The following is a 16455-nucleotide window of genomic DNA, read 5'->3' on the forward strand; positions in this document are numbered from 1 at the left end:
TCTAACTCAACAATTTAAGATATTCCCGGTTAATACAAAGTGCTCGTGAGTTTCGTGAAACAATGTAAATAATTACTTTATTTAGCGGATGGCTCGTTAATCGCAAGGGTAGCCGAGCGTGACGTCCGGCCCGTATCGCGGTTGCGGTGTGATGGAATGGATTCGAAAACCGTGTGTTGCTAGCTCTGCTATTCAGTTTTCCCGGTTGCTAATTACAACGATGTCCTATACATAGCTTTAGTGCAATGAAGTTAGGGCGTTTTGACTCCGCTCGATTTTACTTGCAACATTGCGACGTGCATTCTTCTACGAGGTTTTTTTTATTTCAGTGATATGTGAATTAAGATATTTTGAAGACTTTGGATACTTATGCGTACCAGAAGCGTGGAAGGGGTTTTATGCTTTTCAATTTTGTAGGTGCTTGACGTAGTTCATGTCTTGATATTTGTGAAATCCGGTAACTCCTTAAGACCCGGTAAGCCGTGAGTTCGTTGTATATCCATAGATCATACACATAAATTAGTTATAGATAAGCAACTCAAGCACTCAACAAAAATGTTTACGGGGGTCGGCCACTAGATGGCCTCGCTTCGATTTGTTTCCCATTGCTACTGTTGATAGCAGTAACAAATTACCTATCCTATATTTTATTTTTAATGAACTAATTGATAAAATTTAATCAATTTGTCTATAACAAATAAAAACTTGTATGATTTATTATTTTTTTTATTTTCTGTGTTTAGTTACACAATAATAAAATGTATTAACTTTAACAACATATAAGTTTATGGGCATTCGCTACAAGATGTCGATAGTTTCCATACAAAAAAAATATTTGTCTTAAAGTATCGCAGTTTCAGGGCCTTGGTATATCCATAGCAATATCTAATAGTATCTACAGCAATCAAAACAAAAGTTATGTCATATCAGTGTTTGTGGGGCGAGTATTTATTCAGAGACATCATTGCTATTTAAATATGCCTATAATTCTATTCCCCTTTCTTGTGGTAAAATAATATTTGTTTTGTTTTTTTTTTTTTGTTCTTTGCCCGGCAGCCCCGTTCACTAAACGCCTCAAAACCGCGGTTCACGTTGGCGCCGCGTTTCCGGTCACCGACGGAAGTCAGTTGCAACTGTCATTTCGATATGCACTAGTGGCTTCGTTTACGAGCAGTGTCGATTTACTTTTTTGTTATACGAGCTTTTGTTTACAATGTTTATGTATTTGGAACGGTTTTTTTTTGCAGTATTTTTGTTCTATCATTTATCAAACGATAAGGATCCTTTTTTGCAATAAAATCTTGCTCTTGTTAATATCAAATATATCTGATATAATTGATTGTTTATTTTGCAAATCCGACGTATAATTTCGGATTTGTAACCTAACCTCAACTTCTGTAGATTGTTTATTAATTAAAATAAAAAATTTAATAATTAAAAAAAATACACATTTATTTGAGTAGGGCGTTTGGTGTTTTCTCCATGACCAAGTTCTTTTTACATCGAGTCACGGTTGTAACTGGTGGTATCACAACTCACTATCCAACTTCCCTGGGGGTTTATTTACACGTTGTAAGCATCTATCTCTACATACAATACACAACTACAATACACACGGGGCTCAAACTGGGAGTGTTGCTAGCACTGGTCCTAGCAAGAGCAGTGCTTCGCAGAATCTACCAGCGGATGGGAAACGTGACCCACTGAGAAGATCTTGCGAGAAACTCAGTGAGCCATGTCTATGGGTTAATTTACTCGTCGAGCACTTCGTCGCAAGCGACGGGTTTGGCGAGAACGGTGACCGGTGCTTGAAGCACCTAAAAGCACCGTTAATGGATTGGCAGGATCCGTAATGACGTGTTTAGGGTGACGTCGACTGTTTACCAATCGGTCCACCGGATCGGGTGTGTGGTAGTGGTAGTAGGTGCCTTTGTTGTTGTTGTAAGAGCAGAAAAGAAAGATTTTCCCTAATGAAAATGAACGATTGTGAGGAAAAGTCTTGACAGCAGCTTGGAAGACATTAGCAGTCTAGGTAAACATAATTGGGCGTTTTTCTGAATATAGCTTCTAAGTTAATCACGTTTGAATGAAGAAATGCATTAATAAAGAATTGTTATATTAAGTTCAGTTAAATATAATAATATTATCAAATACACACATAATAATGTAATTTAGTATTTTGAGAACAAAATCCTGATTATGGGCGAAACCTGAACGAGTCGTTAGTTTCATATTAAAAAGAAGTTACATTTGCATTTAGAACGGAAATAATTCATGTTCAATAGGAAAGTACGCAAGGTGTGTCATACGCGTATTCAAAGTAACCATCTGCCAAAGAACATAAAAGAAATCCTGTATATTATGACATGGCCCGATAAAAAATTCTCAAGGGTACCCGGAGTCCCCCCTAACAGTTCACCAAGTAATGTAAAAACCGACCTCACCCAACGTATGTTCAAAGTTGAAATTCGATTGCAGATGTGTTCGGGTGATTGCCGGCGTCAGTATTTTGGCGCCAGACAACTGTTAATAGGAATCAACCCTCTGTTTGTGCTGGTCACGTTTTATGACCATAGAAGCTTGATTAACACTACCTTGGCATGCGATTAAAGTTGTATACGATCCTCGTTGAATGCTTACCTAGAATGAAAAGTCGAGTGTTAGACAGGGAGATATCAAAGTTTTTAATGTGACATTTTCGTTTAGAGCAACGTTTTCGATGCTAAGTTTCGATGTTGCCATGTGTCAAATTTCCGACTACAGTTATTTATTATGAAAGCTAATCAAAGAGGTATTTAAAGAATGAGCGTGTACTATTCATTATTCAATAAAAAATAATAATAAAGGAACCATCAAATTGAATATAGTTTGAAAAAAAATAATCGAAAAATTGTTGTTTGAGTAATATTATATTGGCGTTAACTGTTAAAACTGTTTATACATTTAAATCTTGTAGAATTTTTTTAATCTATTCATCAAATTGTGATAGCGTATCTTAAAGAGATATATAAATTTTTGCAGATAAATAAAATTGCGCTTGCTTTCGATTTAATAATTAGTTTATTATTATGGTTAACTTCAATAAATACATACTAATCTTATAATATATAGCCTTTGGTACGTACATACATACATAATTATCGGCTTCTCGCATTAAAACTGTATAATCTCAAAACTTACTAATTTTACAGGAGAGTGTTTTAAAGGTTTACCATGTGATATTTTTAATATTAATCATCTTTGCAACATTTATTTTTTTTACTTTTTATCTGTCTTTTAAAGTAAGATAAAAGTATGTAATAATTTTGTTAATAGTAGTCAAAACATAGATAACTAAAAAAAAAAACTAAAACTAAACTACGTTCTTTTGACAGTATTTATGAGAAAAATACTTACTGGTGACAGCAATTGATTCAATTTCGAATATTTTTGGAAATTGTACACTTTTAATGCGAAAAGACGATATGTATTATTCTTTGGTTAATATCAGAGACGGGGGAACATATTGTAACGATACATTAAATGACAAATAGATAATAAGTAAATAGGTAACAAATAGGTACCTAACAAAAGCTAATTTCCCAGAGATATCCGAAGATTTTGAGTCAAAGTGACAAACTTCAGTAAATGTATAGTCATATCAATGCTTCCAATATAATAGGAATTGCTACAAAATAGATTAAATATTAATAATCCGTTAGATATTTTTACGATTCACAAATACCTACAAGTGTGAAATTCCAAACCTTTTTTCATTTGAATAATCTACATTTTTATTACGTTTATAGATTACATGTTATATTTTGTATCAGTCGTATTAGGCTCGATTGTATTAGTCATAGACGGAGAGATTATTTGTTTAATAGCTGTTGGGCTCTGAAAAGAATCCTTAACGATTCGTAGCATTTGTGCTCCTAATGGTGAACGCTAATTGTCCATTAACAGCATAAGCATCTTTAATGTTCTATAAAAAAAGAATAGCTCTCGTTGGTTTGAATATAACGAGCAGAATTAAGGCAAAAATACCAAACGGAAGGGACTTAATTTAATTACCTATCCTAACTTTAATTACTCTACCCTACCTTTAATTACCTAATATTTAGTTACTTAAGAGAGATATACGGCAAAGGGAAGATCTATCACCGATTTGGTGATACCTATTGTTCGGTAGACCGACGATTTGAATGTTTTTGTACGGAACTTGTGTATATTTGCAAGCTTAACTTGATGTCGTAAGCAAGATTCAGGCATCTGTCAAAGATCTTGTGTTATGTGATGGCTAGCGCCACATTAGTAGCCTCGAGAGACGATTACGCGACTGGAGGGCGACCTCACGGGGTTCAGCCTGATTTGCTGACACTAGCTCTGACAAGAGCAGTGCTTCGCTGAGTCTAACACCGGATAGGAATTACGACTCATTAAAATCCGGCGAGGAGCTCAGTGAGTTGTGTTAATTTAGTTTAAGGATTAAGTTGCACGTCGAAATCGATTGATTTATGGAGAACGGTGACCGATGCTAGGACCGACGGTGTGGACACCAAAATCACGCCAAAGACGCAAATCAAAAAGCGGACCTAGAAAGAAGCGTCATAATCATCTGTTCTCAATCAGATCATTAGACCTATAATACCCAAATCTACATTTCAAAAAAATAAAAAATAAGGGATTTTATGACATTGTAATATGACCTTTAGGTCAAGCCTTATTTGGATGTATATTCTTATTTTTATGAAAAATTATAATATAGAGTGACATGAAAAGAAATGAAGATGATTAATTTAAGACATTGATCAACTAAAATGAAATTAAATGAAATGAGATGAGATGATATGGGATGAAATACAATCTCAGTAAAATGGTGGTTATTTACTGAGACTTTGTCAGTGGGCTTTTTGGATTGGATTTCATTTTCCCACATTTGTGCACATTCACACATATTAAACAGTTAATAAACCACCGTTATTACACATTAAACCTGAAGAAACACTAAATAGACAAAATAAAACAAATCACACAACTTCACTCCTCGCGTTCCCGCCAAAAAGTCCACATTTCATTTAATAAGAAATCTAAAATGTATTCTACCCACAATAAACGTGCGAAATCATTTTAATCGAATGAAAATCACATGTGGCCAACATGTGCTGTACTATGTAAACAGTTTATATAATGTGGAATACCGACTGCTTTACAATCTTGGACTTCTCTAGAATGTCAACGCATCACGAATTCTCGAGCTCTCGTAAATAAAGCACGAATGTGCCACAGTGCCAGGGATGACAGACGCACACATATTGCTTACAATTTGAAAATGTATTTAATTCATATAATTGTATTGGTGTAAATGTATTAATATAACTAATTTCATTTGGTAAAAAGGTATTGAGATCACCCTTTGTTAAAACGGATCAACAAAAAACAGCTACCACCAAATGTTAGTAGTATTCGAAAATGCACATTATCATTTTGAGTCTTAAGCTTATAATTTGATACCGCGAATTTGGTATTTAGGAAAGAAACTTTTGATAAGCAACCCTAACCAAACCCCTGTAAAGAAACATGTGGCGACGCGACAGTCGGGAGACAGGCGCCGGTGACGTCATGGGATTCCACCCGGGGATTACTAATGACTTGGCCAAGAACACCAATTATTCAAGACCTTTCAAAGCAAAAATTCGCTTCACGAATCACGATCTCCCAAAACTGGATCTAAATGACGGCATGCTCTATACCTATTCGATTTAGACTTCTTTATGCATGTAATTGTAATGTGAACGGAGATCATACGGAACTGGACTATTACGTGGGTAGCTATGGACGTAGTTTAAAATATTTCTATAGTTTCTAAGTCTAGATCTAAGAACGTTGCCTAAACTGACATTGTGATTAGAGGATTTGATTGTTGTTTTCTTATATTAAACTAGCGACCCGCCCTCGCTTCGCTTCGAAAACATTAAATTTTATTATTGATAGCTGAGTCCCGCGATGCTACCTGCGATTATTGTTGTACCGCCAGTGACGCCGCGGGGCGAATCTAGTCTAAAAAAAGTCTAAGTTACTCCTTATATCATCAGCTACCTATCAGTGAAAGTCTCGTCAAAATCGGTCCAGCCGTTCCAGAGATTTTTTTATTTTTTTTTATTGCCTAGATGTGTGGACGAGCTCACAGCCCACCTGGTGTTAAGTGGTTACTGGAACCCATAGACATCTACAACGTAAATGCGCCACACACCTTGAGATAGAAGTTCTAAGGTCTCAAGTATAGTTACATCGGCTGCCCCACCCTTCAAACCGAAACGCATTACTGCATCACGGCAGAAATAGGCGGGGCGGTGGTACCTACCCGTGCGGACTCACTAAAGGTCCTCCCACCAGTAAAGTTAGACCAGATTAACCGGAACAAACAGACAGACAGACAAAAATTGTAAAAAATGTTATTTTGGTGTATGTATCGTTTATTTATTCATACGCATGTAGTTTACTACATGCGTATGAATAAAAGCGGTTATTTCAATATTACAAACAGACACTCCGATTTATATGTATGTATAGATTATTAGTTCTCAAATATTATTATTTTATTCGATTACATAGGATTGCGGGAGTCAATGCGGACAAAAGCGAAGATAGGGTTCGTCGAATAATAGGGAGCAGCGTTCCCTGAGCATTTATATCAGTATACTGCGATCAGTAGCATTTACTCATTGTCAGGCGTATTACGGACAGATACGCCTATACGACTGATATTTTGCCTATTTCTGACGCGAGGCGATTGTCGAGGTTTGAACGTACGGACAGTTTGTTATCTATACTTTCTATACTAATATTATAAAGCTGAAGAGTTTTTTTGTTTGAACGCGCTAATCTCAGGAACTACTGGACCGATTTGAAAAATTCTTTCAGTGTTAGATAGCCCATTTATCTATCTATATAACATCACGCTAAGACCAATACAAACGGAGCACCAATAAAAAATGTTTCAAAATCGGGGTTATTTTTACCTTTTGAGAGCTTCCGCTGCGTGCGTTGCAGAAACGGTTAAAGTTTCGCTAAAATAATGTATGACAGAATTGTTCCCCTTTAAAAGATCTAAAAAGAGTCCGCGACAGCATATGTCTATATGTTAAGTTTGGCTCACTATAACGTTATGCTTACCAAATCTAATATATAAAATTCTCGTGTCACAATGTTCGTTCCCATACTCCTCCGAAGCCGCTTGACCGATTCTCATGAAATTTTTTATGCATATTCAGTAAGCCTGAGAATCGGCTACTATCTATTTTTCATACCCATAAGTGATCAGGGTTGTCCACCCCTAACATATTTTTTTTTATTTGGACTTTTTTTTTGTTATAATGAGGTATTATGTGATTGAATGAGGTTTTGTTATTTTTTATTATATATTCCCTCATCGTTCACAGCACTACATACCTCTTTCACTCATTTACCACATCCTTACACACTTACAATAAGTTAGTTTTTTTTTCTACACTAGAAATTCGCTAGGAATCTTATATATGGCAAAACAGTGTTTGCCGGGTCAGCTAGTTTGTTCTAAAATAAAGCATTATTTGTGAACTATTCCACGCGGACGAAGTCGCGGGCAAAAACTAGTGAAATATAAAACTCCATAGTAACTATAGTCAAAACTACTTTTACTACGGTTTAATATTGCATTTTTTACTATCATTATATTATTTTTCCATCGTTGCGAATACTTTGCAGTTTACGTGGCCAGGAGCGACTATGGAATCATTATTGAATACAGGGCTAACTACCTTTTATTTTTCTAAAGAAAATTCTAGACTTTTACGTTCTATTTTACAAAGAACGAGTAAATATTATCTTGAGGCAGTCCGCTTTACTTGGACTTACTTATTCACTATAAACTGTAGCGCATAGTTGCTGTATAATTTTTTTATTTTTTTATTTTTTTATTGCTTAGCTGTGTGGACGAGCTCACAGCCCACCTGATGTTAAGTGGTTACTGGAGCCCATAGACATCTACAACGTAAATGCGCCACACACCTTGAGATATAGTTCTAAGGTCTCAGTATAGTCACAACGGCTACCCCACCCTTCAAACCGAAACGCATTACTGCTTCACGGCAGAAATAGGCGGGGCGGTGGTACCTACCCGTGCGGACTCACAAGAGGTCCTACCACCAGTAAAAAGTATAAAGCGTATAAAGCGTTTTATCGGCAATATTTTCCAATGTATAAAGTTCAGTAGTTAGCGAAGAAAAAACAGATAATCCAATTTCTGGACTAGGGGCATTAGACGGTTTAATTCTGTAAACCAACGGCTCTCAACTATATATAAAATGTAAATTTACTGTGATTGACAAAGATGAGAGAATTGAAAAGTTCTATAAAAAAAGTCTTTAACTCCAAACTAATCTTCAATTTCCGTCTGCAGCCCCTTCCTAATTAATAATTTCTCTTATCTCTAGCTAAATCATTCATAGATAAGTTACTTGATGTCAGTATACTTGGGACACACTTAGAGCTAGTGAATTATATTATAATCTGTTATTATAATTTCGTTAATACAATTGAAACAAACTGGATCGAACCGGTTCGTAAATATTGAATTTTATCAAAGAATTCAATGACGTTTTATTTTCCTTGTCGTTATTTGATTTAACTTATGTAATTTTAAGCTAATTTTATTCAATTCTAACATTTTTGAACTGCTAAATGTACAGTTATTAATGTTATTATACATTTATTATGACCTATAGCTATTTACGTAACGGAATCTGTGAACGAAATTCTCAAAACGTCAGATTAACATGAAAATTTGCACACGTATCAAGCACCGATGGAAATACAACATACCAGTTTGGTCTGATAAGCTAACCAGGGTAACGAAGATTTCACAAAATCTGTTCGGATTATTATGTCAAATAATGACAAAGCATACACGCTGCTTTTAACTTATGTAATAACTAATTTTCACTATGCTTGGCGAATAAATGATTTCTTTCTTTCTTTCTTTCTTTCTTTCTTTCTTTCTTTCTTATGCTTATTATTTTATTTCAGCGTTTTTTCTTTCAGATTTAGCACTATGCTTATTTATTTTGGTTCAGTTGCAACTAGGGTAATCAGTTAAAAGAGCCCTTAGTTCGATTATGCTTATTATATTAAGCTATTTAAGCGCTTTTTTTCAGATTTAGCACTATGCTTACTTATTTTAGTTCAGTTACAACCAGGGTATTTTGAAGTCGTCGTGGCCTATAGGATAAGACGTTCGGTGCATTCGTGCTGAGCGATGCACCGGTGTTCGAATCTCAGGCGGGTACCAATTTTTCTAAGGAAATATGTACTCAACAATAAATGTTCACGATTGACTTCCACGGTGAAGGAATAATATCGTGTAATAAAAATCAAACCCGCAAAATTATAATCTGCCGTGAAGCTGTAATACGTTTCGGTTTGAAGGGTGGGGCAGCCGTTGTAACTATACCTGAGACCTTAGAACTTATGTCTCAAGGTGGGTGGCGCATTTACGTTGTAGATGGGCTCCAGTAACCACTTAACACCAGGTGGGGTGTAAGCTCGTTCACACATCTAAGCAATAAAAAAAACAAAATCTAGATTAAAATAGCATTTTTTTTAACTTAGGTGGGTGGTCTAGCTCACAGCCCACCTGATGTTAAGTGGTTACTGGAGCCCATGGACATCTACAATGTAAATGCGCTACCCACCTTGAGATATAAGTTCTAAGATCTCAGTATAGTTACAACGGCTGCCCCACCCTTCAAACCGAAACGCATCACTGCTTCACGGCAGAAATAGGCAGGGTGGTGGTACCTACCCGCGCGGACTCACAAGCGGTCCTACCACTAGTAGTTACTACTTAGTACCACTTAGTTCGATTATGCTTATTCTAATATGCTACATAAGCGCTTTAAAGAAAATAGGGTTGGAACATTATCGGACACCCGGATAATGAGAGTTCAGATTTAATACAGTTTAATACCGATCGGCGCCACTCTTATCAGATGGCTATCGATTCTCCAATGACGTCACGTCGATTCACACATAGACACCGCACTGATAACGGGTTCAACAAACAATCGATAAGGTTTTGTTAACTTGACATGTTTCTTGGTAAAATCGTCGGGTAGTCTAGGAATATGATGTGTTTACGATTGTGTAGTGTTAATATCGCTTTTTGATTATTTGAGGGCTATAGGGGAATAGTATGAGTAGTAGAATATAATGAGAAAAATAGTAGAGCGTTTAAATAAAATGCGTCTAACAGTTTTGGGTTGAGTTTAAAATCCATAATTACGGATGGCGTTCAATACATTCAAAAAAATTTATATTTAAAAAAATGTAGGGGTTGATTTAACCCCGCTACTCACCAGCCAGGTCTGCAATTCCGTGTTGGAATATAATAGGAGAGGTATGTGACAAGTTTTCAGCTTGCCTCAAATACCTACCCAAAAATTGGTACCAGCTCTCGGACTAACACGGCTAGAAGTTACTTGTAAGATTGGATGATTTCTGTTTTCAGAAATTCGCGGAAGAAGTAACTTTGGAAATCGTAGAGTAGGTTTCCGTACATTTGTTTTCATCGATTTATTTATTTTGCTTAGATAGGTGAAAGAGCTCACGGCTTACCTGGCGTTAAGTGGTTACCGGAGCCTATAGACATCAGCAAGATAAATGTCTCCGCCCACCTTAAGACATGAGTTCTAAGTCTCAGTTTTATAGTACAATGAGTGCCCCTTCAAACCGAAACGCCTAAGCGATTCACGGCAACAATAGGCAGGATGGTGGTACCTAACCGTGCGGGCTCATTGCCTACCATTGATTAGACGTTGGTCAGAAATTCAAATCAAGTCTACATACTGAATCTGGTTTATTTAGCGCAGTAATTCCTGTCAACACGTGCAACTTTCACTTGGATTTATAGTCTGTTATCAGTATTTAAGTCGGTACAGTTGTCAATCTGGCCCTCAGACGCCGGCGCCGATATATCGGAACAGTATAATAACATGCAATTTTTCATTAAATTTTAGGTAATACGTGTTTTGATTTCTAGAAAATTTTCTAAAGAAAGAAAATGCTTTCTGATCTCGGTGATTGTATGGACTGTTCGCTGGTCGAATTTCGAACTAAGCTATTGCGACGTAAAACTCAAAATTCTTAATCGAAATTAGACATTGTGTCTTATCTCGCTACCTGCGAGAAATGGACTAAAAATTTTCATAATTCCCCTCGAGTTTGGGATAAAAAAATACGTATTGTGTGGTGAGAGCGATTAAATAAATGTAACTATACTTGAGATCTTAGAACTTATATCTCAAGGTGGGTGGCGCATTTACGTCGTAGATGTCTATGGGCTCCAGTAATCACTTAACACTAGGTGGGCTGTGGGCTCGTCCACCCACCTAAGCAATAAAAAAATAAAAATAAAAAACTACGCTATATAGTCGGTTTATTAACGTAATTACAATACACTCGCGAATTTTACTTCTCTCGGTTTTTATCATATGGCAATCATTAGTTCAAAGAGGTTGCTTGTGCTTTAGTTCGGTCTTTTTGGTCTACATTTGGCGCCAAAATTATTAGAGGATTTCCACATATCCATCTACCGTCAGAGCCATTACAATCGCATCATGGATCTGTGATTACTATGTACGTATTAATAGCGGCTTCATTTTGTTTCAACGAACCGCACCCATTTTATCATAACGAAGTAAATTAAATCCTACCATCGGTAGTGTAATGATTTTCAAACGTGTAAATTATTTAATGTGTTTTCTCTTCAAACATCGCACTGCTTTTAGAGAGAATTCTAAAAAGTATATTAAATACAGACGTACAATCCTTATATAAAATGTTATTTCATGTATATATTAATACGTGAAGCAAAAAAATTGCGCGGACTGAGGAGTATGAAATTTTCTACACTTATAGAGAATATAGAGAAGAAGTGCACAATGCTAATATTTTTTTTTAAATAATGCATAAAAGATACATTAAATCAATAAAGAAAACATTACACACACTACATACCATGTATTTGACGCACACACGCATGCATACTATTTATTGTCAAACTTTTGTTCTTGACGTCTGTGGTCAAATTGAGAATAGATTAAATATTGTTTGTCTTTATTAATATTTTTTATAGTGTAGTCTTGGCGAAATTTGTGATTATAGAAGTATAAAATACAATCATAACAGTGTACAAACTTACAATTCCAATTAATTATAGTTGAATTTCGACCACTGCGGGACCTCTAGTTTTATTTAAACGTCCAACGTTTCATGTTTGACTTTTCTTACTATAGATAACAACAAGCTGACAATGACAGAATTAGTATATTTATTTTACAAAAATAGATTATTTCTATGTTTAGAGACGTTAGAAACTCAAACGATAATTTATTTCCCTTTTTTTCTTCTCCGCCTGTTTGCTAGTAGCCTAAGGATCTATTCCAGCTTCTCGGGGACTAATAGGTGAGCTCACGGACTCAATTTGGCAGTATTTACTGGTGGCAGAACCTCTAGAGTCCGCACAGTTGGTACCACCGCCCTGCCTGTTTCTGCCATGAAGCCGTAATGCGTTTCGGTTTGAAGGGTGGGGCAGCCGTTGTAACTATACTAAGTCCTTAAAATTTATATCTCAAGGTGGGTGGCCCATTTACGTTGTAGATGTCTATGGGCTCCAGTAACCACTTACATCAGGCGGGCTGTGAGCTCGTCCACCAATGTAAGCAATAAAAAAAACACTAGTCCTAGCAAAAGCAATGCCTCGCAGAATCTACCATCGGATTGGAATCGCGACTCACTGAGAAGATCCGGCAAAAAAATGGGTCATGTTTATGGGTAAGGTCACTCGTCGAACTCTCCTTATTAATTTGCTATTTCAAATGCTTCAATGGGCAATTGAATTTACTTAAAACGGTAGACCAGTACTAAAATTATTATTTTCTTCAGGGATTTGTTGTATTACTTATCTCCTGCTGCCTGCCAGCTGCTAACCTGGTTAAACTTGTCGAGACATGATTGAAGTGACAGTTGTAGTGACCCACCTCAGAAATGGGCACGAAGATGGTAGGTAAACGCCCTACCGCCTTGAGTTATAAAAATAATAACAACATTCTATTAATTAAAATGTTACGAATGCACGAATATGTATTGTGTTAGCTCAGTAATAAAATTATTCTTTTCTTCAGGGATTTGTTGTATTACTTATCTCTTATGGGCTAACCTGGTTAAACTTGTCGAGACATGATTGAAGTGACAGTTGTAGTGACCCACGTCAGGAATAGACAGGAAGATGGTAGGTAAACGCCCTACCGCCTTGAGTTATAAAAATATTAAAACCATTCTATTAATTAAAATGTTACGAATGCACGAATTTATTTGTGTCAAGATTACAAAGTCAAATGATTTTTGACACATACGCTGATAGCTTCTGAACTTAGATTACGAGCGTTTTATCTTCATACTTTAAGCCGACCATTAATTAGCGAAGCGTTTATTATAAAATTTATTGAGCAGTTAGTGACATAATTATTTATTGCATTGTATTTGATTTTTTTAAATTTATTTTAGAATTCAGTAGTCACTCCCCTGTGGCGATTGCTAAATAAATTAAATTCACTTATTTGTTGCGATCTGCCTTACGTAGATAGGGCTGCCTGAAAAGCTTTCTCTGCAATACAACCCAACAATAAAAGTCACTAAACTTCAAATCTATTGGAAAGTAAATGTGAAATGTAAACACATAACTTACGAACAAACCAACAGGCAAACATTGTTTCTAAGGATTAGGTGTGAGAGAATATTCTTAGAAAGTCATTAAGAAGCCAGTTAGTTAGCTTCGATTTCTTTTGACATTTTTTTTTCCATCTAACAATATTATCTTCTCAGTAAATAATTAAAAGCTCAAATGCCTCTTCTTGTATATGGGATGTTTTTGTACTTTATTTAAAATAGTGATAACGTAACACAAAAGCACACACGGAGCGAAGAGATTAAAGATGTTATTAAAACAAAACAAAAATTGTGTAGGTACTATTTAATTTCAACACTACTTCAGATAATTTATTAAAATGTATTACATATTATTATCACGATGTGTTATGTTTAATAAATTTTAATTTATGTAGATGCGAGCTTATTGTCTTTAATATGTAAATCGGTTCTCGAAGCCCATTTAGATGTGCATGGCGACCACAATTGAGACATTAGTCGGAGTCCAAAGACGTTGCTTTGGAATCACGATCCCTTCCCTTTATATAAGAATTAGGTACATCTCGATCGTCGAAGTTTTATTGCTAACATGTGTGAACGAGCTCACGACCCGCCTGGTTTTAAGTGGTTACCGAAGCCCATAGACATCAACAACGTCAATGCCAACACACCCACCTAGAGACACGAGATCTAAGTTTTTACAGTAAAACGGCTGCCCCACCCTTCAGATTGAAACGCATTACTTACTGCTTCACGGCCGAAATAGGCTGTGATACCTACCCGTGCGGACTCACAAGTTTTATAACGGCAGTAAAAATGTCTATTGTAACCGCTTAGAATCTAGTGGGCCAGGGGCATTAATTCGCCAATCACAGCAAATTAATAAAAAAAAAATCTCATCTGCCATTAATCTGCATATAACAGGTCAGATTCGCAAGAAAGTAGCTTTAATTTTCAATTCCAATATATTATTATATTAATTTATTTAAAAAATCCCTTATTTGGAATGGTCAAAAGACAGATCAGGGACCTAGCCAGATATGTTAATCTTATTTATACTACTTTTGACAATGATTAGAGCTGAAATTGCTTTAAAATTGCACACGTAATAATAAGTTTAACATTTCTCAACAAGGATACTTAAATGAAATAGTTGGAACACATACTCGTAAATAATGTTTTTAATAGTTAATTGAAATAATTTTACATGTTTCAATTAATAGATATTATACAGTCGATTAAGTTGGTTTTTAAAATAAAACTAAACTTTAGTTCTACTCCTATTCTTACCATTCAATCCGATATCTGTGGACTCCGACGATCCGTCTTCACTATAAGCAGCCGAGAACTGGTACAAGACCAGTAGAAAACACACGCTAAAATTAATCACAGCCATGGCTACGACAATTACCACTTTTTGTGTCTAATAAACACTATGCAATCACCATAACGATGGTAGTACCACTCCATAGAGCATCTTCAGTCAACACAAAAATAAAAATCTATTAATAACACAAGAAAACATTTGTTTGTATCACAGTTATTGTTACCGAACCACCACTATTATTGACAATGCGACACTTTACTAAAAAAATTGTTCGGAACACGTGAATTTGAACAATACTTTTACAATTTTGTAAGCACGCTTCCAAAGCGTTGCGAACGATAGTAACACGTCTCCCTCAAAACACACACAATACGCGACTGAATGAAAAGGAACGATGCGAAGCGAGCGAGCGTGGTGGCGATCGTCATCGATGGTCGAAGTGTCGATCTAGCGTAGTAGTGATGCGCCTGTCAATCGAGTATCGATATTATTTTGGCTATCAGCATAGCTTTCCGTAGTCCAATATAAAATAAAGCCCGTATTACCAATGAAGGCGTTTAAGTAGTATTGCTTCATGCTGCTAAAACATTTCATTTTTTTTCATTTTGTAATTTATGGTATCTGTTCTAGTTCTTTGAAAATTTATTAACCAAGGAAAAAGTATCCATTGAATTCAATTACGATAAAACAGTGTCCGACTCTAATCAGTGGAACAAAGATGGCTTTTACAAATAATTGTGCAATCGAATTTAGACTCTATCTCTACGAGCAACAGTAGTTTTAGTTAGAAAAATCATTGGGTATAAGGTTGAATATCCTTTGAAGCGCCACTTTTTGCTTTCGGCCGGCGCTATGTGCCAACCACGCGATGCACATTCTTTGCGTTGCTTCAACCTTTTTTGTATGAAGTTACTAAAACAATTAATATTTAACAGTTTAAACATTTCTGTAAGATGTTAAAAATTTCAATTATAAGTTTTTAAGAGGAGTAAACAGTAATTGTGGTCGAAGTTTGAAATAAAACAAATCCTTTTTGTGAAACGTTAATGTTTATGGCAATATATCCCAAGAATCGCATAGGCGAAGGGTTATCGTACTATAGAACTATAGGAAATAACTAAAATTGCGGTAGGCAGCGGCCTGGCTCTGCCCCTGGTATTGCTGAAGTCCATGGGCGACGGTAACCACTCACCATCAGGTGGGCCGTATGCTCGTCTGCCTACAAGGGCAATAAATAAAATTGCATTAACTTATCGGTTTAGTTTTGAAAAACCGTCGAAATATGAACGAATACGAAAAAAAAAGAATTTAAAGCCGTGCACACACAAACAAAAGTTACAAAAGCGATGAGAGTTCCGCGCGTGTAACGTGCCCCCGTGTGGTCGGAATGCGCTCGATGCATGTGA

At 36.0% G+C, this 16455-nt stretch overlaps 1 protein-coding gene across 2 annotated transcripts in view; it reads right to left on the reverse strand.

Annotated features, from left to right (window-relative positions):
• Window positions 1-15480, reverse strand: part of LOC149502453 (BMP and activin membrane-bound inhibitor homolog) — a 102247-nt gene extending 86767 nt beyond the window's left edge. Inside the window, exon 1 of one of the 2 annotated variants that reach the window (XM_089729451.1) lies at window positions 15013-15480. In XM_089729451.1, the coding sequence (XP_089585577.1) occupies window positions 15013-15118 (106 nt within the window). In that variant the 5' untranslated portion in view covers window positions 15119-15480. The remainder of the gene's footprint in view (window positions 1-15012) is intronic. The other variant, XM_089729452.1, reaches the window with a different exon arrangement.
• Window positions 15481-16455: the final 975 nt, after the last annotated feature.

This window comes from Bombyx mandarina, chromosome 08 (genome assembly GCF_030267445.1).
Source record: "Bombyx mandarina strain Sakado chromosome 08, ASM3026744v2".
Taxonomy (NCBI): Eukaryota; Metazoa; Arthropoda; class Insecta; order Lepidoptera; family Bombycidae; genus Bombyx; species Bombyx mandarina.